Source organism: Dromaius novaehollandiae, chromosome 20, assembly GCF_036370855.1.
Source record: "Dromaius novaehollandiae isolate bDroNov1 chromosome 20, bDroNov1.hap1, whole genome shotgun sequence".
Lineage (NCBI taxonomy): Eukaryota > Metazoa > Chordata > Aves > Casuariiformes > Dromaiidae > Dromaius > Dromaius novaehollandiae.
Genome location: NC_088117.1, coordinates 10,679,097 through 10,703,621, shown reverse-complemented (window position 1 = coordinate 10,703,621; position 24,525 = coordinate 10,679,097). Strand labels below are relative to the sequence as shown.

At 45.7% G+C, this 24,525-nt stretch overlaps 1 protein-coding gene across 2 annotated transcripts in view; it reads right to left on the bottom strand.

Annotated features, from left to right (window-relative positions):
- The window catches only part of COL5A1 (collagen type V alpha 1 chain), a 173,302-nt gene that overhangs the window by 127,393 nt on the left and 21,384 nt on the right, over positions 1–24,525 (bottom strand). For both annotated transcript variants that reach the window (XM_026094410.2, XM_026094409.2), the window contains exons 2-3: positions 6,575–6,742; positions 45–258 (exon numbers count right to left, since the gene is read on the bottom strand). In XM_026094410.2, the coding sequence (XP_025950195.2) occupies positions 45–258; positions 6,575–6,742 (382 nt within the window). The remainder of the gene's footprint in view (positions 1–44; positions 259–6,574; positions 6,743–24,525) is intronic.

Genomic DNA, 24,525 nt, shown 5'->3' with positions numbered 1-24,525 from the left:
TAAACAACATACTTTTTTTCCTTTGTGCACAAAGTTTCACTTACTTGCCATCTGCTAGGTTAATGCCTCTAAAGAGAGGATAGTCTTCTGGGCCTGGCTTTCCTGTATGGTCTTCATACAGGAATACAGGAGATCTACCCATCTCCACACCAATTTGCTGGATCCCTTGCTCATTGTAAATTGAGATCAAGAAGGACTGACCTCCTTTCTTCGCTTTTACAGTGGTTAGAATGGAGAAGTCCTCTGGGAATGGGGAAGCTGGAGTGGAAAAGCAAAGAGGTTAGTCAGGTTCTTTTTGAAAATGCTCATCTACTGAACAGTCCTGTTGTCTAATTGCCCATGGGGAGACCATTAGCAACTATTTACCCCTATAGACATGTGCACATCAGCAACCCTAATTTGAAGTGGGCAGCATTTTGGTTGCCATCTGAAGATCTGGCTTTCCCCCCAAAGCCTACTGGGACACAGGGTTGCAACTCAAAACATACTGCACTAGCAAAGTCAATGAAAGGCAGTGTGTCCTGAGGGCTAGCTGCTCTAACAGCAGCTTAAGTAATGATCAAAAAGTCTTTTTTCCAGCCCATATTGCAATCTCTTACAAAGCCAACAACTCCTCACATTTGAGCTAAAGGACAGCAAGAGGTCTACTGGTCTGGGATGAAAGCGCTCCAGTGAAAAAGCAGAGGTCCTAAAAAGGGAGTTAATCTGTATTATTTGCCCCAAACACCCTTCCTTGGTGCATCCGGGAACTTCTTAGGAGACACAGCAAAAACTTTATATTTTATGCATCACAAGGTCTCCAAATTGACTTAAGATGTCAGAGGGACAGAGGGAATTAAGCATCCTATGCCAGTTAGACATGCACAATATCTTGAAGGGGTTTAAGGGAATAGGGGAGTTGCATCAGGTTTTGTCTGTTTTAGACCAGAAGTGAGCATTCTGTGGCTGTCTCACTGGGTTGGTTCAAACAAAAAATTGAAAGCAGAAATAAATCTGGCAAACAGTAGGAGATGTTAGTTGGTCTGCATATTTAAAAGCAGCTAACAAAAACTCTCCTAGCCTGTTAGAGGAGACATTAAGGGTCATCTACTCCTTCAAAGAAACAGAGCTCAGGTGATTCCCATGGGTATTTTTGCAAGATCTGAAGGATTAAGGCAGCACAGAGTGTACACAGGCAGCACAGAGTCAATGCTCTTCACAGGGGAAGGGTCTATTCCCTGCAAGTCCAGATTAACTCATTTTAAGTTTCAAGTCAACACGGACATTACCAAGTCACATGTACTCTGCAAAGGATACAGCTCCGCAGTTTGTATTTTCTCCGCCATCCAAATAGAAGCAATACAGATTGGAAAGAGCAGCTCAAACTGAAGTCTGCATGCATATCCCAAACAGGTGGTCTTAAAAACACCAGAAGTGCTAGCAAGGGAGCTTGCTTGATCAAGTTATCATCAGAGGTGGGACCTACACAGCATAACCTTCTCACATGCTGCATTTCAGCAGCGAGACTCACAGGGTATCTTTCCTTTAAGGTTCAGGCTTTCAAAACAAAAGTTGTATTGTACCGCTGGGTATCTAGCTGGGAAATCTTAAACCACGGCACGGCACAGTAAAGTGGGGCAGTGCCGTGCCGGGCAGCGCGATGTGCGCGTAGTGTGACTCTACGTGTGTGGCAGCTGGCTGCATGTGGGGAAGGGAACAACACAATGGATCATTTTCAAACTGCAAATTCGTAGCCATATAAACCACAAAAATGTCAAGCTCTGTGCCCAGAAGCTTCAAATAGATTTCTTGCTCCCCTTTAGGCTTTTCTTAGCTGGTGTCCTGGGGCTGCATAAGGGATTTTGACCTGGGGAGGGGACAGGGAACACGAGTGAGGAATTCTTCTGACCACAGCAAAGCTAGGAAGTTCAAAAGCAAGAGGCCACAAAAATCACCACTCCTGTCTGGGAGTTTGCTGCAGCTTTTAACCACTGTACTTATTTTGAACGTGTTTAGCTGCTAGCTTTAATTGAAAGCCATGTCAGAAAGGGCACATTTACAAACAGGTATCAACACCACTGTCCCACACAGGGGAAAACACTCAGGCGCTGCAGGATGTAGTGAGGATACCTACAACAACACATCGCATCTGCCCCAACTTAATATCCCTCACTTAAGCAACGTTAGGATAAAAGCATTTAGCATTATTCTGAATGGAGGACTTGCAGCCAATAATTAAATGCCATGACTATAGGCCGATTCCCCTAGGACACAGACCCAGATATTTGGCAAAGGAAGACGTGATTATCGTGCCTTCCCATAAGATGAGCTGAGCTTTATTTCCCTCCTGCTGTATACAAATTCTCCTGTAGCTCCCAATCAAGACCATACGCCTTCCTGGTTCCAATTACAGGCTGCAGTTTTGGGCCTTTTATGTAAAATAGTTCACGTCCAAAATTTCATTATGAATCCACAATACAGTACCTTTCAACTTGGACAAGCTGCCAACTCATTAAAAAGCTGCTTTTAATTTTTTTCATTATTATTAAAATGTCTCCATGGTGATGCGAGTTTCTCAACCCAAATAACCATAATGGATGAATTATAGCTGACATTACTCTGTTATTGCTCTGCTATCCTGGCAAAATAACAATGCCTTTACTGTCATAGCCAGAAATGACCCAGGCTATTGAATGATGTATGAAAACCCATCCACATAAACATTAATAATACATACATCACAATAAATATATGAAGCACAGAGAAACCAACCCAAATCCCCTTTAAAGGGGGAGAGACACCCACTGACAACAGGTTTGGGATCATGCCCTTATACTGAATTCCACTTTTTCAAACAAACTCACACTGAAAGATGACGCACAGTCATCTTTTCACAGAGAACTGCACCAATGCCGAATTTGGCTCAGCATAACTTTACCCCATTGCCAAGTCTTTTCAGGACTGCTATATGCAACATCCTGCGAGGCACGGGGTTAAGATCCCAAATCTGCAGACAGAGCTGCAGCCACAGGAGAGCACTCCCCAAACCATTGCCAGGGAAGGCCGAGGTGGGCACAGACCAGACAGATCCCTCTGCCATGCTCTCAGCTTTCCATGCTGAAGCCATTAGCTTCACATGAGCACATGACATCTTTGGTGTGCTTTGATATTTAGCTGTCTGGGAAGAAAAATCACCCATATACTGCTCTGGTAGCTTCACTGCTGGAAGTGGACAGAGGGACCCTGGGAAGGTCTGTCCAAACTCTGAACCTCTGCCTTCCTTCATCCTCCATGCTTTCACTGCACTGCCATCAGGAATGAGGGGGGGGATGATGGAGAGAGGAGTCCCCCTCCATGTGCACCACAATTTCACCACCAGTTCATAGTAACAGCCCAGTTCAAACCAGCAGAGTCAGGCTGAGGGTTTTTTTTTTTAAGCACTGTGACCAGAAATCAAAGGCTCCTGGGGCAATTTCAAAATAAGGACACTCCTAATGCTGATCTTGCAGGCATAACCACATGGGGCCTGCTGCTGATCTAGGAAAGCTGTAGCAGCTTCAAAGCAAAAAATTGGAATGAATTCTCTGATACTGTAGTGAGCTGATCCGGATCCTGATACAAATACAAAGCAGATCTATTGTGCAGTGTCACCTCCACAGAGGCTTTTCAAAGGAGAATGGCTAATTCAGAGGTGTCAAAGTTCTGGTCTTTGTCTCATCTGAGAAAGCTTTCAATTTTGGAATGGCTCATTTTCCTCAGAGATGACTGTTCAAGCTATAATAAAGATTTCTTAGCTCTTAAATATATATGCAGACACCCACAAGCAGCACAGAATATGAAGTCTGCTAAAAGAATGCAAATGACATTTTGCTGGCTGCCACTGAAAACTTTGCCTTTCTTGCCTCTGCTGGAAGAGCACAGTTTTGCTGGGAAGCAAAACTTATTTAGGCAGCAAGGACAGAGCATCTCAGCAGATTTTCTCACTTTTGTGGGCTTGAAAAACAGACAGGCTTTTATATGTGTGTGTATATATATATACACATCTCTATCGTGCTTTGTTGGCTGTGGCTACAGAGGCAGAATGCAAAGCCCATAAAACTACCATCTTAGAAAAACACCAACTTCTAATTAGCACAAAATATTATGTACAGTGTACATTTGCCTAGGGCGCTCTGCAGCAGAGAAAGCTATGTTACAACCCACCCATCTGTTAATGTGAAATCACTAAAACCACATTTCCCCTGGTACAGTGCACTACAATTACTCTGTTATCTTTATCTCCACTCATTCATTTGGTGGTATGAGCTCAAGTCACATCTAGTTATGGAGATATACTGAGACAACACTTATGGATCTGATGGAAAGCACTGGGGGTTCTTCACTCTGCTCTTTATTTAAGAGGCAGCAGACTGGGATCAATGACTTTGGAAGTCTTGGCAGGGGGACAGACCTGCCCCAACCACCACAGGATTATCCAGACTATGGAATGATTTAAAAGTTGTCTGATGACACCAAGGAAACATCATCCAGATGATCTCACCCAAGAAAAACACCAATGCAAAACAAGAACTTGAAGAGGATCTATAAATAGTAAGGTGGGACAAAACCAGATCTACTGCAATACTGAACTCCATTGGGACCAAGATCAAGTTCTGCACGCTGTGTCATGTTAACCTTTACCAGAAATAGCATCTCTCTCTTTGCTACATTAGCCATTCACACTAAATAGCCAGAAGACTCCATCCATTACTTCTATGTCTTGTGGCTTTGGTCATGGGCACCAGGAGACAAAGGCCATTAGGCATGATTTCATGGCAGTGAACATGACCACTGGAAAGCTCTCCCAAATCTGGTCTGATTCTGTATTCCAAACTGGAGATGTTTCTTCAAGCACTTCTGGGCCAAAACTGAATATTCCCTACATCCACTGGTGCGGTCCACAGGGAGGTGAAGGCATGAACTGGTGGAATGGATGCAGCTGGGCATGTGATAGTCATCATCAGAAAGGATTATCCTGCCCCAGGCAGAAATCCTAATAAAGACACAGATAAAGGGTCTGTTCTGCACTTCAGACTTTGAAACAGGGCTTCAGGCAAAACAGAGGAGCTAAGGGTTGACTGTACCATGGAGGACTTCCAGCCTCCAGCCAAGGCATGCTACACCCATCTCTGCCAGGGCCACCCTCCTCTTACTGTCCGGCTCCCAGTTGTTACGCAAGATAGGCAGGAAGGATATACATAGGTTATGCTCATGTTCATCAGGGATTAAATAATTCACCTGCTTACTGTCACAAGATAGTAAGTCTTAAAATAACCTTAATGACAATCTTCAGCGAAGGCAATACAGCACTAGAGGATGAAAGTGCATCCACAGTACAGCCTCGGAGTCCTCATTTAGGCTGCTGACAGACTGGGTCTGATAGATACAGCATGTTAATTGAAAGCATTGGTAGCAGCATGCCACATTACCTCTGATTTAGCTAATGGATTTTGTATCATTAAATTTCTTAAACACCAGAGGAGTGTGTGCATGCCGCCTGCTTTAAGTCATCTGCTTTGCAACTGAGTTATATAGTGCCCTTCTGCCTGCTGTTAAAAGTTCAGCAAAGGTGTGTTCTTCCACTGCAAGAAGGAGCATGTTACCATATATCATCCCTCTGCCTGAAAGACATGAGGAACCCTCTCATACAAGCAGGTCCGATTCATCCCTGACACTCAAACTTCCAGAGTCCAGACACAAGACTTTCTACAAACTAGGGAGTCCTACAATACCTACTCCCAGTATCCCTAAACTTCCCTATGTAAAACAGGGATACAGCAGCACTCCCCTATCTCTAGAAGGAATTTTTTCAGCAGTGACTTTGTTCAAGATTGTGAAGCCTTCAGACAGTGAATAATTTGGCCCATGTTTCTAGTCTTGTTTTACAAGCACATTTTGCTCTACAGCAGTGGTAGTCCCTTGGCTTGAAACATTAAAAATCCCCAGTATATCCTCAGTGAGGAATAAAACAGTCAGTGGCCTACGTGCTCTTTAAGGGCTTTGTGAACTCCCTGCATCCTAGTGGCATTCTCCAATAAACCTCTGATTTGAATGACATGCATTTCTTCAAACAACTTTTCTTGGGACATCTGCTCTTGTGGGGCAGTCTATTATTTTTATATCCTGATTATTTGTATTATGAAAGACACCACAACCACAGAATAAAACCCTACTGTGCTTGGCACTCCACAAATGCAGAGCAAAACACAGTCCACGTTCCTTTGCATCATCCAAGTCTCTCTTCCCAGCTGGATTTCACCATGTGATAATGGGACAGTAAAAACTTTCTAATATAGGAGGGAACAGATGTAGGCATAGGCTACATCCTCCTCAGTGAAACCTGCCACCACATTTAAATGTAATAAAGAACAGCTATTGCAATGCTGTTTGATGTTTGAAAGTCCGCATCCACCCCGAAACAGTAGAATTGCTCCTTTGCCAAGGGAGCACATGTGCCCACTGAGAAAATGAAGTACACAGTGCCCTGTGACTGGAGAATCCAAGAAAAGGACCACGTATTTCCATATACTAGCCAAATAAAATGGTGTAGACTCACCAGGATACAGCTGCTTTGTTGGTGCACTAAGTTGAGCATCTTTTGTTACTCGATAAGCAACATCTGCTTCTTTTGAAGATCTTCTGCTTGTGCAAAACCCTGTTGTTTTTGTTATACCATCAGGTAAATTATGAAAATCTAATACCTTCAAGAGATCTGCAGGCTCAGCTGTAAAGAGAAAAGGAGAAAACAAGAATTAGCAGGCAACAGTACTGGCATTTGCTAAGATCCAAATCATTCATCACAATTTTAAAAATAACAGATGAAATATGTTTTCAATACATTCACAAATGCAATGTTAATACCAGCTTCAAAGCTAGAACACTGTACTGCTGGTCAAAGACACTAATTCAATACAGAGAGGAGCAGTTTATCAGCTGTCTGCACTGGGAGAGAAGGGAGAATATACTATCTTATTAGTAATAGTAGTTATATATTTTCTGGATGCCTTCACCCAGTCTCCATCGTTCAAGTACATCCTAAAGATTAAGCATTAGACAGGAAATTCATGATCTCAGAGAAAGGGTTTAAATCAAGACATTGTCATTATATTGATGCAAATATTTTGATTCTTTTTTCTCAAGTTGGTTGACCCCAAAAATTGTTTTAAGGCAAATACCTGGGTAAGCTTCTTTACAGGATTACATGCTAACACCATAGAAAAAAACTGCCCATAACTGTCCCCAACAGGGACACAGCACAACTGGACTGCCCTCGCCAAGGCCCGCAGCAACCAAGTGCCTCCCACAACTCAAGCCTAGATTTATCCCAGGGAGTAACTTGCCCTCGTCACCAGGTATTCCCCCCTACAACGTGCCAGGATCTCTGCACAACCTCTCATGCCTGCCAGTGTTCAGCCGGGGTTACCAGCACAACACAAGCATCACAGCACAGGGGAAAAGTCCAGTAACGCTCTGGCTTAGGAAGAACCTTGTTTCTGGTCCTGTGGCCTAACACAACCTGCCACTTTGGCCAGGAACTTGAGGCAGACTGCAGGCATTAGACATCCACAGCCCTTCGGCAGAAGATGCCTCAAAGCATTTTGACTAATGACACAAAGGAAAAGGCTCCATTCCTCAGCAGCCCTTCTCAACCACATCCCATTAGGCTTATACACTGATTAACAGCTGTGGGAGCAAAAGCCTTGTAAACCAGCTAATAGAAGAACACTTGCACCCAGTGCTCCCTGCACTAGCTGCTTTGGGGCTGGTTCACCTCCAGATGTTTAAGTCTCTAGAAAGCCAATTACACAATGTGCATGTTGCATCTCATTAGCTTCCTAAGCTGGCCTCGCTCATGTCAAGAGATGGTGCCTCCAGAAGAGGAGTAACCAGATCTGACTTAAAACACTTAGAATATTCTAAATTTTGACCTAATACTTGGAGCAAAGCACTGTCAAAGAGATGAACCATCCAACTCAGCAAAACCCTGGCAGCGCCCAAAGCAAATGTCTGCACAACAGCTCCATTTAGCCTTGCCTGGACAATATGTCACAGCTGTATTCTTTTGCCACATAATCCATTATTTTCCCTGAAGAGTGATATTACTCAGACCCTCAAGGACAGCCACATACTAGCTAATCCATCCAACATTTGTGAACATCTCTGCAACAAGCCCCCCAGGCTGGCCGGCCCTCAGCTTCTCTCAGTACGCTCAAGCTGCCTTGCCAAGGGTGCAATCCTATTACCAACTCATGGAAAACCACAAACAGCCCACCTACATACATGAAGGTGTATGGTGTCTCCTTCGTGGCAAAAAAGGATAGATCTCCAAAAGGCAGAAAGATAATATAGGAGAAAATTTGCAAGGGAGAAAAAAAATAAACCACCTCATGTTGGGATCAAGCACATTACAAGAAACACCAGAAAGGAAGGAAAGGGAGAGGATTTGCAAAAGAGGGTCCCCAAAGGCACATGCCATACACAAGGGGCAGCATCAATGGGGAAAGGCTACCGCATGCACATCAGCACTTGAACACAAACACCCCAGCAGTGAAAAGAAACATTATGAACAAATCTTTTAAATATAGCAGGCTGTGGTTACCAAGATCTGCCTAATATTTGCATGGAAAAATCATGTATATTGTTGGTATGAGAAATTTCCAGTCCAGAGAATTTGGGCCCTTGATGAGAGATTAGAAACACATGGCAAATCCAAGTCAACACTGCAGATAAACCAGCTGAGAAAGCCCAGCCCAAGCAGCATGCAGCTGTAATGTTTCCCCATCGCTCTCATTCTTGTTAGACACAGACTGTGGGTGACACACATTAGTCAAGGCTACCCTCACAGCTTAGCTCTTCCTACTGCCTTTAACTGTTTTATTTTATGCAAAAATATCTGCATGCATATAGCCCAGGCTGACTTTAAGCAAATAAAATAATAATAAGACACCATCTCTTCTTTCCAGGCACCTCTCTGGGCTCCAAGAGATTCATATCAGTCTGTTCCTAGCTGCCTCCAAAATTTATTTAAGAGATGGGGAAAAAGGCAAAGAGGAAGGGGGAGGGGATCTGAATTCCAGACTCCTGACATCAGCCTGCTGCTTCTGAAGCAAAGACTGCAGGGGGAATTTGGAGACTTGCTTGCAGGACTGAACTTAAGCCATTCCTGGGGAGAGTCTGCCACAACAGGGCTGAGAGACTTGCAGAGAACAGGATTGAAATGTCTGCAATCATCTCTGAGCCTGCCTGCTATCGTCACAAGAACCATGAAGACATCTCCTTTAGCAAGGGAGCCCCAGCCCACACCAGAGCCAGTCAGTCATCTCACTGGAGAGAAATGTACAGCGTTGAACAAGTTAAATAATACTTCTTGTGATGATCTGACAGCCAACAAATTGTGCAACATATTGAGAGAGGAAGGAAATTCAACACAACAGAATAAGCAGATTTTGTCAACTCTACACATTTAATAGAATTACACCACATTCAAGCCATAAGACAGTTGCTTGCCAAAGGTCCCTGCAGCAACTGGAGTAAGGTGATGGGCTTTCGACAGAGCTGGACCTCCAGAACCGACAAACCTGTGAGCAGGCAGCAGTCTCAGCACTGCTGCCTGCTGCTGTAGCCCCATTTCAATGCCCTGTACATCACTTTTCCCATTTATAAAGGATGACTCCGATACCTGCCTACCTCCCCGTGGTGCTGCGAGGCTCCAAACACAACATGCAGTTCCCCTCTTTTGCAGGAAGACCCTAAACCGCACTAACAACAAGGACAGAATTGGCAACACTGGACACAGCACTAGTGGTGCAAAGCAGGCTGCAAACTATGCAGGTAGCTGGTAGGAGAGGAAATCACTAGCGTGCAAGCTTGTCTCACCTCTGCTCACTCCCAGAAATCAAAGGAGGTGCAAAGAGCCAGCTTACGCCCTACAGATCACTCGTATTGCACTTCATCACTAAAAGCGCTGGTCTGAGTAAGACATAAGCAGCATGAAAGTCTTCAGCTAGCGCTTTCCAGAAAGATGAGCTTCATACAGAAGGAGCTCTTATGTATGCTCAGCTAACTAGTTTATTTTCCCTTGATTTTTCAGCCAAATCTAAACTCAGCAGCCTCCCGTTAGGGGCTACGATGGAATCGGACAGGAAAGGACAGAGACCAGACTGACTAGAAAACGGGCCCTACAGGGTATTTCTTACAAACTTGCACTGGGCTTGGCCTTCATCCTAGAACTGAATTAGCTGTTGCTTTATAAAAGTGTTTTTTTTTTTTTTTGCTTACTACTTCATGAATAACATTACTATGCAGCATCACACACAGGGTCATTCTTTCGATCAAGATGCACACAGCTGCCCAAAGAGACCGACAGCTCCGCTTTTGCCCTGATGCACTGGAGGAAGGTGGGAGTGTATCCAGCACATGGAAGAGGCGGCCAGCCACAAACCACCCAGAGCAACTCCACTGCAAATGGCAACCTGACACAGGTTTGGGGTTAAAAATCACAGAAAGAAGATTAAAACCTCAGCTCACATTAATTGGTGCTGCAGAGCTCTCTGCTTCACCTCCTCAAAGGAGAGAACACAGCAGAGGGCAGAAAGAAGAGAGACTTGCAGCTCGGGGCAGGAGTCTGAGGATGCGATGGTCCCTGCTGCCGGCATGCGAGCCGGGCGGCTGCGGAAGCAGGATGCGGAGTTGAAGAGTCTCATATAAAATAGCAAGTCCTGGCGCACCAGACCTTACCCTACACCCAGCAGCAGACTGGAACGAGGGCTGTTTTGTGCCAGACGCTGTCCCAAAAGCTCCTGCGCCCCAGAGGTGCATTAAGCCCTCGAACAAGACAGAGCAAGCATTATTCCCCTGTTTTAATGAGGCAAAGGAGATGAATGACTTGCTGATGAACCCCACAGTGGCAAAAGCAGGAATTAAATCCCCATTTCCTCAGCATCTGACCAGGGCTTTAACCACAACACCAATCTTCCTGTGTTAATCAGGTTCCTAATCAGTTAATTACCTGCTAAAACCTGGGGGAGAGGCAGCTGGTATTAACTTTACAGCTCCACACTCCAGGCTGCAGACTGGCCAATAGCCACCTTCCCCCACCACCACTTTCTTACACATTGACATTAAAGCAAATGAAGCAGCATGAGTTGAAACAGCTCCCAGCCGGCCTGGACACGGGCTCCGGGCAAGACAGGGCCCTTCAGCCTCGCCTGCCCCTCGGTGCCCTCCAGCCCAGCACCAACCACCTCGCTTGGCCTGACCAGCCAGAAAAAAATCCCCGAACTCAGGAGGGAACAGTAGTACTGTTAACAAAGGTGAACGCTGGAGCACACCAAACACCATCCCCAACACACTCAGGTTGTTAATTCTCACCTTCCCTCTCCCTGCTTGCTCTCCAAATAAAGTTTTAAGAGAGGGAAGAGTCCTTAAGCCCTTCTGATCCTTCTGGACACAGGCAATAACAAGAGGTTTTTTTAATGGCAATACACTTGCTAATCGAAAAAGCCAAACATTGTTTAGCACCTGCAGGGAGAGGCAGTTAAAGCCTTTTTCCCTGCACCCACATGCCGCATTACTGCTCGGGCATTCCTCGCTTTAACACCACCACCAGCAGGAATAAGACACAAGGATGGGTTCAGCCCTCACCGTTGTTCCCTGCTCTATCCCAGAGCGGCAGAACTACCTACCTCCGCTGGAAATTTGGGGGAGAAGAGGCCTTTCCTGGAGGCTTCCCGCTCATGTGCCGCGGCCGCCAGGCCCAAGCAGGGCACACGGAAAGCAAGGAGGGAGGAAACTCCCTGGAGGCCTGGTTGGGGTCGAAATACTAACGAGCAGACTAATGTGGGATCTGATTTTTGTCTTGTTAATTGAGCTTTGAGGAGGGCCTTTCCCCAGGCTGAGCCCGTCCCTCCACCATGGGGCCCGGCCTGGGCCTCAGCCACCATCATCAGCAGGGCCGCTCGGACACCAACCGCCCCGAGATCAAACCCGGACCCTCCTACCTCCGTCCTGCCAGGCCAAGGCATTTTATTCTGCCCTATGGCTTCCCCCTGCCCAGACCACGTCCTCCTGGGGACCCCCCTGCCAGTGGCTCCCTCTCCTCCTCCCCACATGCCAGTCCTTCATCTGAGCCACAAAGGTGCCAGTAATCATCAATTTTAACACCTGGAGTGAAGCTCTTGAACAAACCCCAAAGCTTTTTTGCCAAGCGTCAGGATACATAAGTCGCTTATACATTACTGGTGGGTATCTGCGTTTCCAGCGTCTGAAAAATTACCAAGCTGCAAGTAACAAGCCTCTAAACAATTCTCTCCCCCATCATTTTTCTGGGCATTTAATTAAATCCCTATCCCCAAGGAAATCTGTAATATGAAAGCTTACCACTGAACTGAAGGCTGAAGTTATTGCAGCCTCGCAGTACTAGTGACAGATTTTCAATGACCTTCCTCCTTCCACAGGTGATGACATTGGGTGGCATTTGCCCTCCCCTGGCCCAGTCCTGCTCATCAGGACAGGCTGAGCAGCCCCAACATGGCCTGTCCAGAGGACAAAACCAGGCTTTCAAACGAGGATGTTCTGGATTCTTATAAATGACAAAATTCAAGTGCATTTCTTCTAATCATGAGGTTTTAATAAATCTGTTAAAGTTGCACCTTCCAGTTTTTCAGTGTGATGTTCAAGCTTTCCAAGGTGTCATTCAGGAAGACTTTTTTTTTAACTAAGCAATTAAATGACTCCAGGAGAAGAGGCTTTCAGAAAAAGAAAGCAAAAAACCCAACCAGCTATCCTGGGACGCATGCAAATCCAGTAAGTCGACAGTGCTGCTTTGCATCTCAAAACAGTGCATATTTAGCACAAGGGTAGACTAGGATTCAAGGGCGATCGAGACTCAAAGCAATGTGCTGCCTGACATGCCAGGTACCCAAAGGCTGAGTAACACAGCATGTGTTTGGTAGAAGGAGAAATGCTGTTTCTAGTACAGAGGGCACATCTGGAAGCCTACCCCAATTCTTAACGACTCACTGTTGCATTCATTTGATTGCTAGTGAAAGGCTCTGGCTTGACATCCCTGGAGATCAAAGCCAACTCTGAGAACATTTGCAGTAATGAGAGCAGCAGACAAGCTCCCACACCATGCCCAGCTAATTCCTTCCTCTGCTGGCCTGGAAAGAGCATGCACCTACCAGTCAACACAAAGTCCACTTTCCTTATCAGGCCAGCATCCTCATTGCAATGAACACTGTAACCGGAGCAGTTTGAATACTCCAAACCAGTCTGCACAAGATCAGCCTTTTCCCATTTACAGACCTCTACATATTTTCTAGTGGAGCTGCAGCAGATTTTGTAGCAAAAGATGGTAAATTGCTGAAAACAGACTTGCTTTTCCTACTGTCTTTTGCTCACCCCATTAAAAGGGTCAGCAGACTCTTGAGGATCTCAATAGACCAGGAACTGAAAAAGTTTTAGCAAAGTGGTTTAACGAACCACAACTGCACACACCACTAGCACTATCCAGTGCAACATACACTGCTGTCCACAAGAAAACAGCTGTATTGCCACACAATCAGCCAGCAACATTGCAGCTGTATCTAAAACTGGCCCTAAGAAGTCATGGAAAGCCTTGCCCTCTCCCTGAAAACCAATGCCATTCCAATATACTTCTGTAAGTAATTCTAATTCCTAGTATTCAAAGTCAAGAAAATCCCCTTCCTCCAACTCTGCCTGACAGTATCCCTCACAGTAAAATATTCCCTATCAGCATCTTGAAGCATGCACTTACTCTGCACAACAGACCTATTTGTGTAGTTAATATAATAACGGAAACATTTGGGGGTCTAGAGGAGAGGTCACCATCATACAATGGCTCATCATAGCAGAGAACCATTCTTCTGTACTTGGTTTCGTAACAGCTGAAGGGCATCCAAAGACCTCCAGGACTTCATGACACAGCACTTTGGCAATAATTTCACATAAGCTATAGTATGACTAAGACTGGAGGTCATAAGGTGAAAAATGAGTAAGCATTAGTGCTCCCACTCATTCCAGGTCCACTCTGCAAACTTTCCCATCATTTAACATGTAACCCACCAGAGTCTGGGTATTTGCATTCAAGCATCACATCACTAACGAGCCAGCCAACATAAAACAAACTTTCCATCTTAGCCCATAGCAAGTAATAACAGTAAACAAGGTGAAAAAGGATTATTTCAAAAGCAGTGTCTCCTTAAAAAGTACCTTGAGTCCCACAGAAAGGTGAAAAATCATTTTATAGAAAAAATATATATAGGATCTCATAAAAGAGATATACTGCAGTTAACCTGCCCACAAATGCCCTGGATTAACAAACTGGCTTAAGTTAGCTTGTTTCTTCTGCGTGTAGATTAACTGTATCCAAACCAGCTAGTTTGGAGCTAGCTCTGTTGCACCTACCCTGTCTTGACTCCTCAGAGTCAGCAAGCAACTGGACCCAGGAGTCCTGCCCTCTGCTCCAAGCCTTTGCTAATATGGCACACTGCTGTGCATAGACACACTTGCACTCATTCACCTGAGAAAAGCTGTCCTTGATCTCCCTGCCTCATCCACTCTCCTCTCCATCCTACCTTAACCAGAAAGATGAACTCACATTTCAGGGCCAAAGGGGGAAGATCACTGTGACCATCTAGTCCAACCTGCTGCAAAATAGTAAATAACTTTGGAATCATATTTAACAGCTGAAGGATAGGGAACTTATCTTTCTGCATGTGCCACCTCATGTAGGGGCATTCAGGAAAAAAGTTAGGATTACATCTGAAGGGTTATCTCCCAGTCTCAGCTACATCAAGGTAAATTCACACCTCCGAGCAGAAGAGTTGCTGCAGGTTTCTGTCACCGTTACCAAGACTAGAACAGAGCCCTGAACAGGAGCAGATACAGCTCCTGTGCCCAGCGGGGCAGCTGGCTCAGCTGCATGACCCTGGACAAGCCAGGCAGTGCCAGCTAACTCTGGGGACATAACGAGCAGCTCCGCTGGCTTTAATAAAGCAGGACCCATTTGTGCCACTAGAGAATCTAGTCCTTAGCATTCCCATTTCTCACTTTTGCCATCCCTGAGCCAGAAAATCACCAGCACTATAAGGCACTTGCATCTATCACATGAGGACCTGCAAAGTTATTACTAAGCTTATTAATTGGCCAAAATATAATATATCCTGCACAAACAGCAGTAAGTGGAGCACCATCGTGCCTCACTGCATTATCTCCCAAACAGGAGAGGAGGATTCTGCAAGGCTGCCAAAGCACAGAGGGAAAACATTCCCAGGGAGAGATGGAGGAGATGTTATTGTCTGCTTCTAAAGGAAAAGGTGATCTCCAGCAGAAGCACAAAAAGCCTCCAAGCTGGGAAAGGTCAGCCGAGGGTGCGTTTGCACAGCAGCATCGCAGCAATTAGGAGGCAGGAACAGCCAGCTGTGACTCAGCAGAAGCACAGCACTTTAATCCCAATCCGGGAAACCCGGCCAAGGGCTGGATCCCTCTGAAAGGGCGCTGAGCCCCGCTCGGCCGCGGGCAGCAACGCTCCCTGCCCCTCTGCCCGCGCCCCGTCCTCCCCGCTGCGTGCAGGGGTTCGCGCCGAAATTCCTCAGCACCGGCAACGCTACTGTCAGGGCAACGCGCTGGATGCTTTCCGCCCTGCGTGGAGACCAGCTAGGGAAAACAAACAGCTCCAAACAGTGGCAAAGGAACAGGCTTTTCCCTTCCCATCTTTATCAGCTTCTGATTTTTCTTTTTAAAAAAGAGAATACTTTTCCATTATTATTTATTCCCTTAGCACTAAACGAGCACTAAATTCTTCCCTAGCCGTAGCCAGGCTGCTGCCCTTACCAGTGTTCAGAGCGAGAGGAGCAAACTCAAGCCTGCAGCAAGGAGCAGCACTTCAGAGTGCGCCCGTTTGTCCTGGAGCTGGGGTTTCTCTCACTCTCTGGCAAGCTGCTCCTAGGTTTACTTGTCTTAGACCTTCACAGGAATTATTTGAACATCAAGAGGTAAATGCTCCTGCCCAGAGATCCAAAGCCAAATGCACATCAGAACTGCATGCTGCCTCAGATAGCTACACACTTCTATGGAGCCTGTAGGCTCCAGTTCACACTCATGGGATTTCAACAGATCCTGCTTCTTATCTGAAGACTTTTCACCCACAGCTGCACTCCTTGCTGCAGTCCTTGGATCACTGACTAAACAAACAAGGTGGCAGAGGCCAAGTCAAAGCACAGACAAAAAATAATAATAATGGAAAGCCCCCCCAGCTGCCATCATTCAACCGTCCTTTGGATAGACTTATTACAGCCACTGGAATTCTTCGGCATCCCAGCAGCCCAGTAAAACAAAGTGACATATTTAGACAAAGAGGAAAGGCACTTTAGGAAGGAAAATCAAGGAATGTGAACCGCAGGACTGAAGCTATAAAAGTTTGTTCCCTAGAAAGGGGCATAATACAGCAAAAAAGGCCAACTACAAAAGGGTCAGATACTTATCTGGCGCACATCAGCTCGGTTCCATTAACTGCAGAGCTGTGTCAGTTCACATCAGTCCAGATAGCTGAATATTTCACCAATGACTCATGTCATCCCCTTATGGATTTTTTTTTAAGGCCCAAATAGTCCCAACTATGAACAAAGGAAACCATTGTACAGAGTCAGATTCAAAAGACTGTATGCATAATCCCAAAAGAGAAAGCAAGCAACCCAGGATTGATGTACTGGAACAGCTCTGCAAGAATATATTAAATTCCAAGGATCAAATAATCTTTGTTTCTTTGAGTATAAATCATTTTTTGAAAATAATCAATCATTTGGGTTCCTTAAAGCAGTGGTGTTAGCAGCCAGCATCAAGCAAAGAGCAGGCCTTCCCTCCACTGAATGCAATTAAACCACGCAAAGTCTTAGCTGCAAATGCCATCCAGAACCTGACTTAAAGACACAACATGCAGAAAACTGGCAAACATTTGAGACATCAGGAGAAATCCCAGCCCCATTCAAGTCCAGGAGCAAACATGCCATTTATTTGAAAGAACTGAGGGTTTCAGATTCTCCCACAGTAGGAGACAGGCACTATGAGGTTGCCTCCAACAAGCAGGGGAGCAGCCTGATGAAGGAAGAGGGGTGCTAAGAGGGTCAGAGACGAGGCCAGGCTTTCTTCCGGCATCAGCATGGCTCTGGCCTGGGAGATTCCTGCTGCGTGCCAGCGTGGGAGCCGTGCCACGCTGCTCAGCTTGAACGCCTCCGTGCTCAGCCAGGAGCGGAGCGAGAAGGCGGGCAGTGACGCATCGGTCACTGGGAAGCTAGGGACAGCCTGCTTGTGTGCAAGAGCACATGGAGGAAGGGAGATCCCAGGAGCGACTTCTGACCCCTGCAATGAGCTGCAGATCCCCAGTCCCACAAATCTCAGGAAAAGGTGATTAACACAAATCCAGCACACAACAGGGAAAGGGCTGCTTGGCCCAGCAATGGGCTGCAAGAGACTGGTGGTCCCCATGGAAGGGCTCTGCAGTCACACAGCTACGTCAGAGGGTGCAAAGCCAACAGCACACAGCATTCCTGCCCTTGCTCTTTGGCAGCCTCATCCCAGCCCTGCACAAATCAACGGGATTTGCACCGAGTTTTGCCATTTCCTCCAAAAAGGAGGCCATGACCCAATTTCCTTCCAAACCCACCAACTGTAGCAAGCCATTGGATCAACTCATTAGAAAAAGCACAAAGCCTTTTAAGGCAGAGCACAGCAGCAAGCCCTGCCAAATCCTCCACCCCTCCCCAGGCCACGTCAGTGCTCAGTGCAACTGTTCAGTGTCCAAGGAGTTTTTACAGGCTCGTCCTGACAGCGGGGTCAAAAGATATAGGTGAATCACCAGCTTCGCCGTCCCCTTCATTGCCTCTGCTTGCACACTGCAGCAGCGGAGGAGATGCCTCGCATACCATTCAGCCCACCGCCCGTCCCAGCACTGCTCCAGCCAGGAGCCTCCCTGGCTAATGCACCCTGCTACCCAACTAAGTAGGGCTTGGGGGGGGGGGGGGGGGAAGCCTTTCAAATTCCTCCATAGGTTGAATCAAATATTTCTGGGTCACTCTGACATTTTAGGAAGCTTTCTAACAGAAGCTTGATTGCTAGCAAGAATCTTGCTCTTTAAAAAACCCATCGGGGTGAATGGGGTCTAAAACTTCCAGCGTTAAAACTCCAAGCTCACATGCTCAGCAGATCTGCAAAAGGAAACAATGACAGTGCATGTCTCCGGTTTTCTGGAGTGATTAACTAAGAGGTCTTAAAGAGAGCTCAACTTTAGGAGCAGTTTCTGAAAGCCAGCCATGAAGGGATGCAAGTTAGGTGCAAATAGATGCCCCCCCCCTCCCCCGCAAACTCTCTGGCTCCTTTAGTCAAAAGGAAAAAGGACAGGAAAACACACCCACTTTTTTAATCCTTGCAAAGTCTCTGGATCACCTCAGCCCTGAGGGGGCACGTACAGAAGTATCAGCAAGAGATAGAAATCAGATTCAAGTTCTGCCATTCTTCCTGAGCAAAACCTTGCAACATCCTCTTGGAAACCAGAGCCCCCCGTAGGTACAGCATTTGATGCTTTCCAGGTTGAAAAAAAACTCTGATGTGAGAATTGTCCCCTCTCTGCCTACAGCACTTCATGCTTTTCTGCATGAGGCAAGGAGGAACCAGGACCTCTGCACATCCGTGACCATGCAAACACATTTCTCCCCCACCAGAGCAGCACTCTGGGCTGTGCCTTGCTGTTCACTGGCAGAACCTCTCCCACCCCAAGCTGCCCCGATGCAGGAAAGCGTTTAGCTCAAGCACAAGCCCCTGTGTGCAGGGCAGACTGCTCCGGGGACTCGAGCAGACACCCGAGGCCTCTGCCTTTACGACTGTATGTCAACACTGCTCAGGAATCCCTGAACCACCCTTGGGACCCTTGTCAGGTCAAGGCAACACAACCAAGCTACAAGTTTCACTTCAGGCAAATGACAGCTTTAAGCAAAATATTATTTACTGCTTTTATAAGCAATCATTTTCTGGCTTGGGGCTTACGGAATATTGACTTTTCCCCGGTTCGTTGACCAGCATCTAAGCTAGCCACGGTCAACACAAGCTCCTGCAACTGTCCAGAGCAAACCTGCCATACAGGAGCATTCGAAAGGAGAAAGGAGGTTCAATACTTTGTCTTTGCTCTAAGGAGCACCATGTGTTTTCAGACAATCTGGCACTTCGGCAGCAGTTGCATTTAGGGTTAGACAAGTGACAGGAGAGGTTATTCTTGGAGGGAGCTGATCAGGCCATGTTTTAAACTGAAGTCTGTGCCGAGGGAAAGGGGATCACCCTCGACCTGGCAAGCACAGGGCAATTATGTTCCCTCCCAGCACCTTCCCACCACGCTCAGGGAAGGGAGATGCTGAAGAGCTAACATAGAAGCAGGTTTTCAAGTAACCACAGCTGGAGTTGCCACAATGCAAGAACATAGGGACAAAGTACATAGGCCAGACAGCATCTACTAGCTAAGCCAATACGGTCTGGAAAAAGCTGCCAAAACAGAAAAGCTTTGGGGGAACATAAGCTATTCTGCAATAATACCCTCTTTACAGCCTTCCTCTAACCATGCCCAAACCTTTAATTTCTTCTATGGTATTCCAAATGGATTGCCCAACTATGAGCTTAATTAAACACATTAACACAAGTGCCCATGTAATTAGAATCATTTCCACCACAGTAAACATTGCAGCTCCAGTTGGGCTGGCAATCAGCATTACATCCTTAGCCACTTAAAGGGAATACCACAAAACCACCAAGGAGCTGACTGGAGGGCCCCATCCTACACCACACAGGTAGCCCAGCTGGACCACTGCCAGGACAAAGTCATTTAGGAGCTAAAAACTCATTTTCATGCACCACAGGATTTTAGTTGTCCATAAAGTTAACGGGACCAGGCATAAGTAACTGCAGCAATTTTGAAACATCTTATTGAATATTTAGAACACACACAACACTGAATTACTTCCAACACTACAGGATATTTAAATATTTTTTAAATGGAGAAATGTAGAACTACTACTTCCTTTCAGATGTTTAAATCAATAGCTCTCAACATTTACATCTGTATTTGATTTTTCCTTCAAAAAAGTGGCCAGAAGGCAAATTTCAAACTGATATCTGCTTGACTTCATGAAAAGGTTTCTAAGGCTTGCTCTCCAAAATTTTATCAGGGGTGCTAGCTCTTTTGGGAGTTTATATAATCCATGTCTTCACAAATGCTGCCTTGGAGGGAGAAGGAATAGGGCAAGTAAGATGCAGGCCTGAATTAATGGCCCACACCTAGCCAAGCACTGCCAAGAGTTTCATCAATACACAATAAACTCCACTAAAACTAAAAAAAACTGTGATGCCCTCAAGGGAAGTTTGCAAGCAGGAAGAGTGCACCAAATCAATTACTCCTCCTTAATGATTTTCTCAGCTTTAATCCATATTTGTTCTGCAGATCTTAGTCCTGATAAGGTGCTTAAATGTATTTCTTTGTTACCATCGACAGCAAGTGAACACTATTTTACTTTAGGCCAATTCAGTTTTTTTATGTACCAACTGGAATAATACATAAGCTGCTGATGTCCAAACATGCACAAAAGAGGCTCATCCAAATACAACACTCCAGCTCCCATTCCTCTGATTTCCAGCCCCGTTATAAGCAAGCCATGAGTACGTGCTGCATCACCCCACTGTCCAAGTGAAGAAATGGCACATGGGGAGGTTGTACAGTAAAAATACTTTGAAAGCAGCAGCATTCCTCCACACCCACTTGCAGACTCTGCAGTCAGGACCAGCAGCGCTGGCTCTTCCCTGACCGCAGGAAGCCTTAGCTTGGACCCACGGTCCAGCAGCAGCAAACAGTGGAAGGGGTTGGGGGGGGGGGTTATCATCATTAACAGAGCACATCAAGCAGCATTAGCGTAATATCAAGAAACTCGCATTCAGCCTTGACTGACCTTTGTGATCTCTGACCCTCGGTCATTAGGGGAGAAAGCCAACTGATTAACCCACCCTTACACTTAGGGCAGAGAGGCTGTGTCTCCATTACAAATAAGTATCATGACCCAAATAGAGGCTAATTACTCAGCAGCAGCTCCCCCCACCTCCCCACTGTCCTACCTGTGATGGGAGACAGTGCAAAGAGCCAGATCAGAAATCTCACTTCAGCTGCAGGAGCCAGTTTTAGAGATAGCAGATTCTGGCTCGCTATAGAAAAAGCCATGATCTCACAGGAATTTATCTGCACAAAACCCACAGCTACCATTACAGTATTTTTTGTCAGCAGTGACCAAGACACAGCAGAGGAAAGAACTGATTTAAAAAACTTGTATCACTGTTCGGTGCTTAGCTACATTTCCCCTGCCCTTAGATATTTTTTGTAAAATTGGTTAAAATGCAATTCTTGCACCAACTATTCTTGGAAATACCTACTGCACTTAATAGTAGGCTTACAATAGCATCTCAGCTATACATGAAGGTGAATTCAAACCCAAAGACAGCATCTAAATTGAAATATGCTACTGTAAAAGCTAACAAGAAATATCTTAGATACCCATCCAAAAGCTTTCCCAGGACTCAGACTAACACTGGCCCAGACAAATATTTACATAATTATTCACATGGGTTTGTTTTAAATAAAAAGCCTTTTATTACTACTACTTTGGCATCAATAATCTAATTAGAGGCCAATGACAGTTATAAAGCTCCCTGCAAATTCTCCAGCAGCACCAACAGAAGTGAGCACTACTTTAGCCATCCGTAGCACCAGAGCTGTGCCTGCCCTCCCCATTTGCTTGGTGAAAGCAGGAGGGGATTATCAGAAAAGGATTATCTTCCTGCAAGCACAAGGGGATAGAGAAGCAATGGCTTTTGCATCTGGCTCATTGTGTGCTGCAAAAATGGAAGAATGACTGGCAAAGGACAAAAGGTCTCCCAGCAAAAATGTCCACAAACATCAAGTTTTCTCAGTGCTAACACCAATACTGTGCTACAATGCTGAAGAAGTCACCTTTCTCTCTGCCTTACTAAGCTTTCTGGGGGGACTGCTGTTTCCCTGAATGCATGGAGACTATCCAGCAAAATAGACCTCAATTCTAAAGTCCCACCATAAGTTAGCCATATTATATTTGTGAGTATAAGTGATCTGCTTAGCCTAGAAAGCAGACAAATGCATGCCAATATACTTATAGCCCATTTTATTAAACATTTTTATTTAATAAAAATGTTTTAAGTAAGGCAAGGTTTCAAGTATACTGATGAAGTAGGAGATAAGGGAAAAACATTCTTGGCACTACAGTGCAAAACAACCAAGATTCATCAAGTCACTTCTGCCCATGCTTCAGATCACACCAATGGAGATCACACCGGGGCTCCAAGCACAGTCTCTGCTGTTATTCAAATTGCCTCTTTCTGCTGCCAGAAAGCAACAGCAGCAAGAGCAATGCCACCTTGAGCTCCCCCACCTCCATGGATGGTGCTTCGATGGAAAGCAAGGCAGAGGGATCAGTGACAGCAGAGCACACATGGCAAGGGCAGGAGCTCAGCTGGGTCAAACATCCTACCACCTGCCCAGGCATCCTCCCAGGTGTTTATTTAGCTGGGCTTTGCTCACTAGCTAGGAAGGTCCCTGACCCAGGTCCCTCAGGACTTCACCACACAGGCCATTTTCACTACTGCCTGACTCAGACTTAGGCATACAGCTCTCCCCAAACTCACTGACCTGAGCAAAGAGTCAGGTTAAGCACCTAAATTCTTTCATGGCCCTGGGCCTCTGGAAATGACCTTCTCCTATTGACTTGCTTCAATCAGTCCAGCCTCCAAGCTCTATTACCATCCCAGCTGTGCTTTCCTGAAGCCTTTCCAACTTTGCTAAGCCTAAGAAAGAAATGAGAAGACAGTATTCTCATGATGGCCATACAGCATGCAGGGAGGGACAATTAACATGCTGCTCTTGCAGCATGCAGGACCCTCTTTGCACTTGAAGCTCAAAGGTTTGATTTCTTCCCTCTCACTCCCCCACACTGCCACATCATGCCACTAGCTGATAACTGGCACTGGATGGCTGAAGTACATAATCACTTGAATATTTTTTTCCTCCTTTTCTGTTTTATTGTGCTTCTGAGACCTTTAGAGCTCGGATTCAAGTTACTGACAGCAAAGCAATCCATCAGAGGGCTATGGAGAAAGAACAGAAATGAAGCTATCTGGGGCCATAAAGCTAAGTTGCAACAGTAAGAAAGGAAATTTCTCACCCCTCCTCTTGATCTTTCCACCCCCAGGATAGATGTGAAGAGAGGAAAGGCCTCAAGAAGCCAAATGCTTTCTTTGGAAGCTGCTACCTTTGCAGTAACAGGGGCAGTACAGAGACTTTGTGCCTCATAATGGTTTGCGAAGCAAAATGCAAGTCTGCATGAGATCTTGGGAAGCCTGGTGGAGAGGTAAGCCTCGGTTTGCATCCACAAGACCACCTTGGCTCACTGTGAGCCCATTTAGCCCCAAAGCAAGAATGCAGTTAGTGCTCTCCCTGCTAAAACAGAAGATAAAAAATACTGAGTAACCTTCCCATGAAGTGGTCCCAAGGCACCAATAAAAACCTTTAAGTCAAACACTTTTGTATGAATTAAGCCATCTGAAAGCTCAGACTCCAAAGTCATTTGTTCAAAAAAGGAGAATGTGGTTATCACTAAAGACAGGCATGAGCTTTCACTAGAAGTTTCCAGGTGATTCACTAATCACAGTGGGTGCCAAAAGCCAAAGCTTGCAGCCAGCACAACTTAGCCATCAAACCAACAGCAGAGTCAAAAGACTATGTTCAAGGAGTTAAAGTAAATAGTTTTAGTCACATTAGTATACAAAGAATCCAGATAAAGCTTTGCAGCTGAAGACACTTTCCTCTACTCATTTCTTTCCAATGAACAAAAAGCAGCTGAAGATTGCTATGCAATATTTAGCTAGCATGCTGACTGGTGCTGTGTAAAGGCTTTCGACAGGTAAGAAAAGGGCTTTGTATTTGAATAGCTGTATCCGCAGGACATCTTTTCCTCAAGCTTTAAGCAAAAAGTGCTTTACTTCAGCATCTGGGAGGGGTAAACACCAGCCTCCAGTGTATTTTCAGTTGCCTGGAACTGGTTCATGGCATGACCCTTTAGTCACACTCAGGGGTTTAAAGAGCTCAGTCACAGCTTTGATCAGTCAGGCCTGTAATATTTGCAGACTGCCATAACGATGCTTTTCCTATCCTAATACATATATTCTCCAAGCACTTTCAGGAAGCAATACTTCTGGCATCTTAACTGCTAGCAAGTTTGATGACATTGAGAAGAGTTTGGCACAAGGACAAGGTGTTCAGCATTGCAACAGAGCGAGCACCACCATGGGCAGACACAGCCAGGTCCTGGCAGCAGCAGGATGCTGAGCCCGTTAGCAAACTGCCAATGCCTGCTCCTAACAGGCAGCTGGGCA